At 38.9% G+C, this 14274-nt stretch overlaps 1 protein-coding gene across 1 annotated transcript in view; it reads left to right on the forward strand.

The window, feature by feature from the left end:
- Positions 1-414: 414 nt before the first annotated feature.
- Positions 415-14274, forward strand: part of tgfbr2b (transforming growth factor beta receptor 2b) — a 35224-nt gene continuing 21364 nt past the window's right edge. Inside the window, exons 1-2 of the mRNA XM_028018333.1 lie at positions 415-683; positions 13604-13754. Coding sequence (XP_027874134.1) covers positions 548-683; positions 13604-13754 — 287 coding nt within the window. The 5' untranslated portion in view covers positions 415-547. The remainder of the gene's footprint in view (positions 684-13603; positions 13755-14274) is intronic.

The following is a 14274-nucleotide window of genomic DNA, read 5'->3' on the forward strand; positions in this document are numbered from 1 at the left end:
AACTACTACTACTAGTGTAACTACACTGATGATCTCTGGAACTCTTTTTATTTCAGCAGCTCAACATCTGCTTTGTGTTTAAGATTTTATTTTCAGTGGTCAGATTGTTCTATTTCACACCTGAATTATATTAGCTGTTAATTTTTTTTTTTTTTTTTTTTTTTTTTGCTGCTGTGAAATCTTTGAATCGTGCAAATGGTAACATGATATTCATCTTAGACTCCAGCTCTGTGTCTGATGTGTAGACCTCTGTGGAATTCAGAACTGCTTGGTAACTTTCTGTTTCTGTGTGTGCAGCGAGTTGTTTACCGTTCCGATTTCCAGTATTTGGGTAGAAACACAGTCCTAGACGAAGAGCGAGTGAAAGAGAGAGAGAGAGAAAGAGAGAGAGCGCTCCTTCCTCTGGTTTCCCGTCAGAGTAGCATGCGTGTGTGTGTGTGTGTGTGTGTGTGTAAATAGTTATGCAGTAACTCTCCAGCTGCTGAGCAGAGCAGAGCAGGTCGGACGCACAGAAATCGTTCCCACAGCTTCTGTCTCTTCTACGTGAATGAACGGTTTCAGAAGCTGCCTCAGTAACATGCACGGACCGCAGTGCTGCTCATCGTCACGGGGAGTTTCGTTACCATCATCATTAGTATTATGGGCTGTTTTCTTTTTGCCGCTGCTCAAACCTGGGACAGCTGGTGAGTAAAAAACACTTTAAACTTTACACAAGCTCTCTGTCTGTTTGACAGCCACGGGCTAACCATCCGCTCACTCATGTCAGCCATGTTTTGTTTGTTTGTTTTTTTTTATTAAAAATTTTTAAAGTTAAACTTGGGAGTGCTTCCTTCAGGCACACTTATGTGTGGATGGTTGGAGAGCCGAGGGGGGCAACAGGTGAGCCGCTGATACGCTGGTGACTGCTGGACGGCACACATGAGTTTGTTTAATAGAAACGTTCAATAGAAATGTCTTTCCATCGTGTAATCAGATAATTCTTGTTTACATACCATGAAGTCCCATATGGAGAACTTCACTGTTTTACCGCGAGGCTAAGATGTAGTGAAACATCATCCTAATTTTAGAGATTAATCACTCTAGCGCTGTGATCAATCACGGTTTATCATATGCCTAACTTTGCAAGCTTAAAATATAAATATGCACAGAGATGTGAATCTTGCAGGAATGGAGCTCTGGGCACGCCCCGCCTTCTACTGCATGTCAGTCAATTAAAATGCAAGTTATTACCTTTATTTATCTGTTTTGTTGCAGAAAGCAGGTTATGTAGTCTCCCAGTACTCAAGGGAAACTTCCTCCCCTACATCCATACAGGAAGAAACAAATGTGCTTAGGAAACAACAGACAGATAAGCTATATTTTATTTTTTGGCTTTTGCGTGTCCCACTCCTTTTTGATGCTGCCCTGGGCAACTGCCCATATCAAATACTGCCACTGTATGCACGTTTTCTAAAACATTTTGTCTCAAACTAAACATGTCTGAATGTTCTCAGTTGTCCAGGGTTTGTCCAGGAAGGTCTAAAGGAAGTCATAAACATTCATTTAGAAATGTCCCTCTCCATTCGTTTCCTGTAGAGTTTGTGCGATGAGGTGATTGTCTTCTGTCCTCATCCAGCGACCGGCCTAATTCATGCATAAGAAACTTCAAGCTTGTAGATGAGCACACACGGGTTAGCAACGCAACACAAGAAAGTAAAAAAATTGTAAACTTTTATCGCTGTCTGCTGTCACAAAAACTTTCACCTACTGCTGTCGTTCATCACTCCCATCTGAATTATGTAACATTAACGTGTTCAAGTTTTCAGATGAATTGCATCCAATAACGTGTTGACGTTGACAGCCCTTGTCAAAATATTTGAATGCATTACAATAGGCTAAAAGCAGCACTTTTAAACATTCATTTTATGCATTTGGTAGAACATTATGCAGATTTCAGAGATTTGTTACTTTTTTTCACAAGTTAGACTTGAGCCAGAAAGACATTTCTGTGGGACAGCCAATAAACAAGCACAGAGGAGAGATTCGAAAGTCAGAGACACAGAGATGTATTCTGGGAAGTTAGATGCTCTTGGGATCTTATTGGAAAAGCCCAAATTTTCTGAGAGTGAATGATGTAGTTGCAAAAGTATCAGGGAATGTTTGCCTGGTTTATTTCACATTTATACAGCACTGGATAACAAAGTGCCTCAGAGAGTTTATGATCTTTTTTCACATTTTATCAAATTACTACTACAAATATCAATGTTCAGATGAACATGGATGAGCAGCTAGCTCTGACTGAGCAGACTGGCATGTTGTTTTAGAACCAAACCATGTTTTAAAGGTGCAGTATATCACTTTTATAAAAAAACAAATTCTTTACAAATTTGTTAAAACTATCACTATGTCATAACAGTTTATGAAAATATTGAACTCCTCCTCCGTGAGCCACTATTGCTGTCTGAAGAAACGCAGCACTCCCAGTCAAAAACAGCCAACCAGAGTCAGGAGGAGGGCCATAGCGCTGTCAATCAACCTCAAGGACTCACTGTTAAATGTGCTAATGGAGGAGAAACAACTAACCATTACATTATGAATAAAGTTTCTATCTATCTATCTGTCTGTCCATCTACAGGAAAACTGCTTAGATAATGCTAACTAGCAGAGGTGTGACCAAGTCACTATGTTGCAAGTCTCAAGTCTCTGTCCTCAAGTCTGAGTCAAGTCTCAAGTAAAGACAGGCAAAAGTCGAGTCAAGTCTCAAGTCAGGAACCTTTCATTTCAAGTCATTTCGAGTCATTTTTATTTTATTTTATTTTTTATAATTTGCAATTATACATAAAATTAAAATAATAGACCATTTGTTCGTGTAGCTGAACACAAAGTATAAAAAACATTTTTAAATTGGACCACTTTATTGCCCAGTTCTGTTAAACTTGATATTCAATAAAAAAAGACGAAAATGCTGACATTTCCACAGCACAATACAAAGAACCATAACAGCAGTTTTTTCCTCTTTTCTCTGACCTGTCAAAACAATATATTGTCAATATAATTTCCCAACGTAGATGTCTTCAAATACACCAACCATCCTTAGATGATACTAGACCCGGCTCATCATCATGATGGGACAGAGAGACTCTGTTCCCTGTGTTCAGGTCCAGAATCTGCTTTCTGTTCCGGAGCCCCGCTCACTATCCACCGGCTTCCTGAGCTAACACGGTGCACATTATTTGTGGAGGCATTTGAAGGACCGGATTTATGGTAAATAATCACCAATTTAACCCGGAGTACACATGCTAACACGAAGTTAGCTAAAGTCAACTATCTTACAGCAAAAGAAAAGTGCCACCTACCGATTCTTGTGAAGCTTCAAATGCCGGACAAAGTTGGACGTCGTGGCATCTCCATCCGATATTCTCTTCTTGCATGTTTTGCAAGTTGCAGTTCGGTTTTTAGTCGAAAGTTCATAACCTATGTAATGCTGTAATGCCAAAAGAAATTACTCGCGGAAGCATATTCGAGCGGTTACTTCGTATTTCGTTCCCTGAGCTCTGTAGCTTTGCCGCGTTTTTTTAAACGTCCAAATCCTGTTAATTTGATTGGTTGTGCTGCAGCTACGTACACATACATACATAAGGAGAGAGGAAAACCATAGTGGTATTGATACGGAATGAGTGAAATTAATTAATGACGCCACTTTATAAATAATGTGTTTTAAATTTTAAGACTTTGAGTAAAAAATATCAAGTCTTTTCAAGTAAACAGCTTCAAGTCGAGTCAAGTCCCAAGTCAATGGCATGAAAGTCAAAGTCAAGTCCGAGTCTTTGAGCATTTTTTCAAGTCAAGTCTCAAGTCGTGATTTTAACGACTCGAGTCTGACTCGAGTCCAAGTCATGTGACTCGAGTCCCCACCTCTGCTAACTAGCCTTAGCATTCACAACAGGCTGTGATAGCTGCAATATGGCAGAGATAAAGGGGGGGATAGAGAAAGGGAGATAAGCAGCGCTACACGGAAGGGTGATTGACAGAGCTGAGACCTGTCTCTTGGCTCTGATTGGTTGTTTCTTGTTAGCACTGGGAGAAGGCTGGGAGCTCAATCTCTTCAGAGATTATCTGAATCATAACATACTGTCATGACATTATGACAGTTTCAAGCAATATGTAAGTTAAAAAAATATTTTCTATAAGAGTTACATGCTGCAGCTTTCACTTCTCTAGAACTTCCTCCTTGTTGTGTCTCCGTGGTTCCTTGGTCTCCATGATGCCGTTTGTTCTCTAATGCTCTCTAACAAACGTCTGAGGCCAGAAACAGAACAGCTGCAGTCAGATTCAGATTACGTCACACAGAGCTGGACTGTGTGTAACGGGACGCAACATGAAAAGATTCCTCCCACTGCCATAATAATTATGTTTGTTATCAATTTAAGGACTTGGCTGCAACACTGAGACAGTTACTGTGAAGGTCTAAGTCATTATAAGCTACTGTGTAAACTCGCCTACTGCTGTCCTTCCTCTCCCACTCTTTGTTCCTGCCGCCCCCCTCCCACAGTGGGGCCTATTTTCAACCTGGAAATCCCACATACCAGAGGGACTGTGTGGTCTTGTTGCGTCACAAATAGTCACACCGTATGCACAATAGGACGAGCAAACATCTGAGCAGATCCTCCGTCTGTGGTGGATCAGTCACACATTTTCATTCCCCGCTGGCCTGACCTCCCCAGGGCACGATGGACTGCAGGAAGCTCCGCGGCCCACTCCCCGCCTGTCCTAAACAGCTTCAGTCTGTTTTTGTTGTCCTTATCTTTCCTCCCTCTGTTTGGTTTTGGCTGATGTTGATGACCATCAGCAGGAAGGTTCCATACTTTTGTCTTCAGACTGCTCCTCCATCGTGTCTGGGTGACTTGCGTCTAAGCAATAAGCAATAAATCAATTAATTGCATGTTGAATTAAAATGAGCTCCACCCGCATGCTTGTTTGTTTTTCTCATGGCTCTCTAACCATCTAATAGCTCATTTCAACAACAAGGCAGTTCAGAGTGCTTTAAAACATCACACAATTATCAATTATGAAAGAATAAACATTACATTTTGTCAAATGTCATCATCAACGTCATCAAGCAAATACACATCAGATGTATTGATCAATGTTCCAGTTACTACTGAACAAAGGCAACTCTAAACATGTTGATTTAAAGGAGATCAGTGTTTTGGCTGTTTTGCAGTTTTCAGGAAGTTTGTTCCAAATTTCCGGTGCTAGAATGCTGCTTCTCCATGTTTGGTTCTGGTTCTGGGGATGCAGAGCAGAACCAGAAGACCTGAGAGGTCTGGAAGGTTGATACAACACCAGCAGATCTTTAATGTATTGTGGTGTTAAACCATTCAGTGATTTATAAACTAACATTATTTTAAAGTTTATTCTGTCAGTGGAAGAACTTTAGAACTGGGTTGATGTGCTCTATCTTCCTGGTTTTAGTCAGAAAACAAGCAGCAGCTTTCTGGATCAGCTGCAGCTGGAAGATTGATTTTTTAGGCAAAGCTTTTGCAGTAATCAATGCGACTAAAGATAAACGCATAGATGAGTTTCTCTAGATCTTGCTCAAACATTAGTTCTTTAATCGTGGAAATGTTCTTCAGAAGGCTGATTTTGTAACTGTCTTTATGTGGCTCTGAAGGTCCGTCTCTACTCCCAGATTTCAGACATGATCACTAGTTTCTAGCTGTAGTAACTGAAGTTAACTCTGGATCATCCCTACTTTGTTCCGTTGCAAGGGTCTCGACTGACATCACCTTCCTGCTTTCTCTGCGTAAGGAGGAGTGAACTCTGGAATTAGTGACTAGATAGGCTCACGGTCTTATCCCACAGAGTTTAGCCTTCAAGTCCCTTTAGGAGTAGCAAGCCATCTAGTTAAGTTATCTAAATGGATTGTTGGTGTTATTAGTTTGCACTTTTTGTTTACTACAGTCGATACTGTCAGTTTTGCCTGTTTTTGTCAGGAATGGAGTCTTTAAAAGTGAGGATGAACCAGAAGGTAGACGGCGGTCTGGAATCTTGCTTTTATTTTTCTTTACTCAGGGCATGAGCAGGTCAACACTTGGAGAGACACTGACATACATAATACCCAGACAAGAATCCTGCGCCAGACAAGGACACAACTCAAACTTAAATACTACGGGGAACAGGTGAGGGGAATAACTGATCAGCGGACACACAAGGACTAAATTAACAGAGAGAGAACTGGAGAATAACTCAGATCAAAATAAAACCTGACATCTGACAGGAAACGCATACGAAACAACAAAACCCACACGACAACTCAACATACTGGCATCATGACAGTTTTCCCCGTCTGAGCCACTGGTTAGTATTGTTTTTTTGAAGGACAAATTTGTTTAGAGACTTCATAATTTACTTATCTATTGTTGTTATTTATTTATTTTGGATATTTAAAACTTCTTCAAGTGTTAAGAGATCTTTAGAAATTATTATTATTATTATTATTATTATTATTATTATTATTATTATTACCATTTATTGGAATAATATCTGGGATAATTTATGATCCAGCAGAATTTGCAGTGCCTTTCATATTTCTTGTATCTGGTCAAATAAGAAGCTTTTCATCAGAAATAATGTTGCTGAATTTCCTTAAGTCTCTTCTTGTGTGTTGCTCAGTGTCCATCTTAATTACAAAGATGTTTCTTTAATCTGAGAATGAAAATCATTTGTTCCATCACATAAGTTTCCAGAACAATATTCAGCCATCATTGTATGGATGGAGCATATATCAGTAACAGTTACTTGTTATGGCTTTTTTTTTTTTTACAGGCAATTAACAGAATCTTTATCAAGTTTCACGTCTTCCTTCAAAACATGTTTGTTTTATGTTTCCAAGATACATTTTCTTAAAATCTTTTGGGTCTCCAAAATTCTTTCAACTATAACATTCACATTCCTCCAAAACAAATCAAGTTTTTGAAACTCCCAGAATATTAGTGAATGATTTGCTTCTAGATTTCCAGACATTCCCCAACAGAGGAGGTGAGATCTTTCCTCACTCTTTATCCTGGCTGTAATGAAGAATCTAGTAATGTGTCGTGAGATTCAGATCTCCACAGAGCTCTTCTGCGTATCCTCCTGTGTTTCCAGGGTTCAGCCTGGGGTCACTCCCTTTGACCTCTCTGTAGGATCTCTCTTTGATTCTCTAATAACCATATAAGGCCGTTTTCCTGCCTTCACTTTGCTGAATCTGTGAGATAGAAGAGAACGGGTGATGGTCATTTGATAAATAGTTACAGTTTTAATGCAAAGTTGACACCTTTAATTGAAATTTAGCACAACTTTTCTTTAAAAGTGCCATTATTTACTGAATAATGAAAATTTGACACTTTTAATGCAACTGTGCTCTAAAAATGTCACTATTTACTGAATGACACTTCATGACAGCAGGCGTTAACATTTTTGAGGACTCCTTCGTGTTCATGGCAGTGTTGTGTCAGTCTGTATTTTTGTGATTCCAATTTACACAGTTATATGGTCAATTGAAGCACAACTTACACTGCTGACAGCTTTATACTGGAAAGTGTGATCACTAAATAATTTTTTTCATGCATTAAAACTTTATTAGAAGACTAAAAACACAAACGCTCAAACTTGCTGGATGCAGTTTGAGCCAGTTTTAATAAAAGCAACTCACTTTATCTTGATGCCATTATATAAACTTCAATTAGTAAGAAGATTAATATTCTTCCACCATTCATCAAGTTTACCCTCAGTATAGAGGAGACCTACTGTGTGCACGGTTTGGAGACTTTTGGTATTTTCCATTCTCTTATGATTTGATAGCAGCAGTCCTTGTCTGTCAGGAAAGTCCTCACTGACACCATGAGCTCATATCCTCAGCCAGCTAGAACCAGCAGAGAGGAAGTTATCTCCTACTGGAACAAGATGCCTTGTGTGCTGTAGATTCTGGCAAATAAGCTGGAATAAGCATGAAGTGCTTTCATACTGCATTTATCTTTGGTTATCAATACAGCCATGTCTGTTATAGGGCTCATATGCTTCCAAGACACTTTGGGCTCTACAAAATATACAAAGAGCTAATTGATTGCTAATTAATTAATTGTTAATGTCAATTACAAATCAGCCAATCAAAAGTCATCAGTTCAATGCATTTCTGTTTGTAGACACAGTGAAGATAACTTGCTGAAATTGGAAGTAAGCGTCAGAACGGCTCGGAAAAGTAGGAAATGTTTGTGCCAAAATGGTCCAAAAAAGAGAGAGAATACTAACGAGTGCCAGCTGTGTTGATGTCGGAGGATAATGACAGACTAGCCTGAGATGATGGAAATTAAATTCCAATAGTAGCTCTGAAAATCTCATAAAAATATGCAGAACACCATGTCTGTAAGCAGAACACATCAGACCCTGAAGCAGGCTGACCCCAGCAGCAGAAGACCACACACACACACACACACACACACACACACACACACACACACACACACACGCCCACGCACACACACACTGGTCCTCCTGTTGGCTCACCTAAGCTAGACGGAAGCTCACAGCCTGAGTCACAGATATTTAACTTAACGGTAGACTTGTTTTGATTGGTACTGAAACTGCAACATTTGTTCCAGTTTCAGTTTTAGTACACACTCTTTCACACTTCACCGAGTCAAACCAACCAAACCCTTTGAGCAACCTTTCCCCCCCTCGCCTGTGGTGGCGCTACTGAAAGTATCAACACAAAAACCTCTGAAGAAGACACTGACCTTAACATCCTTCTTCAAGAATTCTAATGGAGTGGTGTAAGGTTTTAGTGTTTGCAGGATTTCTCTTTTTTCTTTGGCAAAATACAATGAGACATTTCTCCATCCTAGACTCACGCATTTGTTTTGGTTTTATTTACCCATAATTCCATGCGCTATAGTAGAGAGTAGCATATTCTTGCTCTGGTCTGTGTGTTCACAAATGCACTCAAATGTCAACAGAGTTCACGTCAGATGAGCCCAGACGGAGGTTTGTAGGCGGATCAGAGTTTGATTCCACATTCACACATCCCAACTGCACCTTCGAGCCAAACGGACTGGAGTTTGACTGAAGCGGACTAAACGTGGCTGCTGTGAAAGCAGCCTTAATGTCTTTATTGGTTATTGCATTGACTAAACCCAGAAAGCCAATCTGGTTACTCAGAAGAAATCCTAATTAAAATTCCATTGATTTATTGAAAAAGTTGCATGTCTACATCTGCTGCTGCGACAATCAAACAACTTAATTGTTCCTTAAGGATTTTACTAAAACATCTTTATGTCCTGCTTTCAGCAGGATAGTGCTGAAAGTTCTATCACCTCACACTAGTTTGGAAAAATTGTTTTTATCATTTTCAAAAGTGTTGGGTCTTTCCTGTGTTTTGTTTAATAGGTATTTAGACCCAACAAAAAGTATTCGCTGAATACTTTTCATAGGTACTGTAACGAGTTTGTCTTTCTGAAGGTTCTTCTTCAGTCTAAGTCCTGGCTGGATTTTTTTTTTTTTTCACAAACAGACCATGAAAAATCTGCTTAACGACAATCCAAGGTTTTCTCCTCCACTTTCCTGGGATGGAGTGAGGTCACCTGATTTCATTGTGTGATTCCAAAAAGTGGCCCCAAAGTTGGAAAGAGGGGAGCTGTTATAGAAAAACATTCCTCAACTGAAACACAATGAGCCACCTGTGGATACCATGGACACGGTTTTATTTTATTCTGTTTATTTAGTTTTTGTAGAGACAGCGTTCCTAATTCTTGCATTTTATACAAGTATATATATATATATATATCAGGTCAGGAGTTTAAGTGTCTCAGAATAGTTTTCTACTGAATGTGGTGCAGGTTTGTAGGCCAGCTCGCTCACACACCTGTTCACCTTGGCATACATATATAAGCATATATGTATGCCATAAGCATACAAAAATGCTTATATATATGTAATTATCTGGGTACAGCTGTGTACAAACAGAAACATTTCCCCAAATAAACCAGCAACATTTATTTGTAGAACATTAACTCAGCCAGGAGTTCTTTTTAAAATATATACTGAAAAATATTAGATTTTTATTTTTTATTTTTTACTAAATTTTCAGCAAATTTTAACTGGGGAGAGTAAATAAAAAAAGATTAAATGTAAAGTGTGACTGGATACAGATTGATTGACTATGTGCTGCTCAGCACAGCGGCTTTTATTCACCTCCAGGTCTTGTGCGTGTGTGTGTGTGTGTGTGTGTGTGTGTGTGTGTGTGTGTGCGTGTGTGTGTGTGTGTGTGTGGGTGGTAGTGCTCTGCAGTTTCACTCTCTGCCTTGCGCAAATTCAACTTAGTGTGACGGAATGTGTGTTTAAAGCATATTAAGTGTGTTTCCAGTGAAATGAATAACCCGACCGTTCCTGATCGGGTGACACAGGAACGCCTGCCGCCGGCCTGCTGAGAGGAAGCCAGTTGGCCTGGACACAGGCGGACGCTGTTGTTTTGACCACATGATTCCCTGGTTGTGGGAAGCCCAAACCCTCCCCCGGCCCAGTCTGCTTTCACAGTTCCACTCTGCAGACGTTCTGCCGGGTCAACGGAACCTACCGTGGCGCTGGCTGCGGTTGTTTTGTCTGCATCTTGGTTTCAGTCTGCTTCCGTTGTTGTTTATAAGAGGAAAAGTGATTGTGATGATGATGAAGTGGATTGTAACCATCAAAACACTAACGCCATACTTCTGATTTGTCTGATTAGGTTTCTGTGATTTTTTTTTTTCTTCGTATCTCTAACAGTTCCCTTACCCATGAACCAGGGGAGTCAGACTCATTTTCATTTTTAAAGATCACAGGTTGTCAAAGATGTGACAGGATGTATTGACAGAAACCATTAACAAACTGCTATGGTTCCATAATATTAAAACTGAATATTATGGAACCTCTTTTAACATCGATGTCATTTGGAAATATGCAGATAAAAACTGCTTTGCTTTGATTGATAAAGTCATTTTTAAGCACACAAATGTTTTTTTGAAGTTTCTTCTCATGTGTCTACTCTAGTCTGTGGAGAGGGCCACATGAAAAACTACAACAGGCCAGATTTGGCCCCTGGGCCTTGAGTTTGAAACCTGTGCTGTAGAGGAAAGATGTCATATTGCAGTAAGTTTGAAGAAAAATAAGCCTCTCACAGTCAGCAATTTTACAATTTAAACTCATGATCAATTAAAATCAGCTCAATCATTTCCATTTGCATTATTTGTCATGTATCTCTTTGCATTTGCAAAAAAAAAAATCATTACAGATGAAGTATTAAAATAACACATTCCAGTTTCCATCACTTTTAAAAAAAAGACAGACTCCTTACTTTAAGATCAGAAAATATTTTAGATCTTCCATACAAAATAAGAATGTCCTTCATTTAAAGTGGAGTCTACTTTATCTTATACACCATAAGCTCATATCTAATACACATACATTCATTTCCACATTTACTCATACACAAATATGTGAATACATCTATTAAAATAAAGTACTTTTTATAGTATATTCTCAGTTACTGTAATAAGTACTTTATGTTAACGTGATTGACAAGTTTTTGCAACCTGGTTTTTCCCAGCTAGTTTACATTAGATTAATTCTGTCCCAATCTATTTCCACACACACTTTTCATTCTCTCATTTCTTGGCCAGCCCAGATGACACACTTGCTCTGTCCGCTGCGCTGTATCTCCCAGATGAAGCTAAACGACGCAGCGGAGCTCTTAGGACGATCGGCTCCGGTGATGAGCTGGTTTCTGCTGGAACTGTCTGAAAGCCTCCAGACAGTCATGTGGAGTCGGTGACTCTGCAGGTCTGAGCCGTCTGTAGAATCAGCCATGTGCCTGGAAGTCTGTGAAAACCATATGAGTCATTTGGTGGGTTAATTCTGTTCACACCTCCGTTCCACAACATGGCCTGCAGTCGCTTTTTTTGATCCATGAAAGGAGTTGTCACTCCCCACCTCTTACTGAAGGTTAGTTAAAGGTCATTTTGAAAGTTAATTTGCAACAACTGAGATGGTTCACACCTGTAGGCCAGTCTGACACTGAGGCTGTATTATAACTCAGAATTGGCTTACCGTCTATTTACATCTGTTTCTGCATTAATGTGTCCCTAAGGTTAGGGTAGAGTGGCGAACCAGAACCTTCTGTCAGAACATTCATCTTTCAACAGCAATAAGGCGCATAGCTGACTCTGCGCATAAATAATTACTCAACTGAAGCAACGTTAAGCTGAATGTCAGCATCACATGTACTGGAGAAAAGAAATCACCTTAAGTCCGAATCCAGCTAGCTGGAGTGTGGAATCAGTCCAGACTACGTAACATCGTGATGACAGGGAAATTTAACAACAGCTGCACATGCTGCATTCAGGTACAGCTCAGATCCTCGGTTGTCAACATATTAAAAAAAAACAAGTCTAAATTGTTTTATAAATGTTTTCTCAAATGTGAGCAGTCTTAATTAAAATGTTAAAATATTAGCACTGATCATTTTCAAGTGGTTATGTTGTTTTACATGCTTTAGCTGTGCCTGCTTATGCTGCTTTATCCATGGAAAATTCCCAACCAGATGTCCTGTCCGCTCTATACTTTACATGCTTTAAGTTTCAGAACATCTTAAAATAAAATTAAATTTAGAAATTGAAAATAAATCTTTTTTTTTCTTTTGTTTTACTGCTGGCTAAAGTATGAAAAAAATCATATATCCTTATTAATTTTTCTTGGATGAAAATACACCCAAAACAGACAGAACTGTTATCTTAAAATACACGTTAGTGTTACCAAGGAAACACCAGATATAAATGTAATTTTCAAAGGGGGAAAAATGAATTAGATGCGTGTAAGTCCAAAAATAAAATCACACATAAATATGCCTAAAACATATGGTAGGTTTTAGTTCTCCCTCTACGGAGCAACAGAAGAGCCTTTCTTGCAGAGATGAAGAGCAGTGGCACCTGTAATGGACATAAAGGTTTTTTTTTTTTTGGAAGGTCAGAATTCTGAGCATTACAATAATCACACTCTAGATGTGTTCCACAGACGATGAAATGCATTTCTGGGAACGTTTTTAAAAAACGTGTGTTTTTAAAAGGCTTGTGGATCTTGCTGCATTCAAGAGCCCCAGAAAAATAAACTATAAAACATTGGAAGCTGCACAAATCTTTATGAGTGGAGCATGGTGAGCTTTATGATATTTATGTTGGTCTGAAGGTGAAAAGTTTAAAGGTAATTTTATTTATATAGCACATTTTCAGCAACAAGGCAATACAAAGTTCTTTAAGGAGTATAAATACTGTCACAGCCTTCTGCTGTAGCTTCTTCAAATTATTACCAATATTTGCTGGATCCAATAATTTGACTTTATCCATACTTCCACAGATAATTCCATGATAAGCTCTTTATTTATTTTTTTATTCAACCCACAAGTGTTATGTCTGAAAGGATGACATGGAGATTCTGCAGCGTTTGTTCTAATCTTACAGACGTCCTGAGAGCTGGACATGAACAGGAAACTAACCTGTTGAATGTTTGCGTGTGTGTGTGTGTGTGTGGGGGTGTGTGTGTGTGTGTGTTTCTTGTGCAGGTATACCAGGCATGTCCATGTACCCCATCAGTCGGCTGTGTAAGTTCTGTGACCGACAGAGTTCCTCCTGCAATGGCACAGAGAGCTGCATGTCCCACTGCTCCATTACGTCTGTCTGTGATTCGCGTGAAGAGGTCTGTGTTGCTATATGGTAGGTACAAAAACTATTAGGAAGAAAATACACTTGTTGCCCTAATTCAGTTCAAAACAAGAGGCTCATATAGCCACCTTCCTAAATTAATGGCCGAAATCATTTTTAATGTCAAAAGATGATTTAGACAAAAAAATAAATAAAAAAATCACTTTTGGTAAAAAAAATAACCATTATTTTAGGAAGGTTACGAAATATAGATCTATTGCGCATTGAGTGATCAAATCTATATTCTTTGAAATAATTCTGTCTTTCAGCTTATGAAAACCGTATGTATTCATGTTTCCTTAGAAAGAAAACTTATCAGCTGGAAAAAATAAACTGAACTTTACTCCCATTTTGAGATTACTAGCATCAAATTAGAATTGACAACTGTTGGAAATCACCGCCACATAGATAAATTGAATTGAGTTAATAGTAATCATACTAATAAATTACATTTCTAAGCACTTTTAGGGACACCAAGGTCATTTTGTGACAGTAAAACAAATTGTTTGTTTGCTTTTTGTTCTTTCCACGT

Source organism: Xiphophorus couchianus, chromosome 5 (genome assembly GCF_001444195.1).
Source record: "Xiphophorus couchianus chromosome 5, X_couchianus-1.0, whole genome shotgun sequence".
Lineage (NCBI taxonomy): Eukaryota > Metazoa > Chordata > Actinopteri > Cyprinodontiformes > Poeciliidae > Xiphophorus > Xiphophorus couchianus.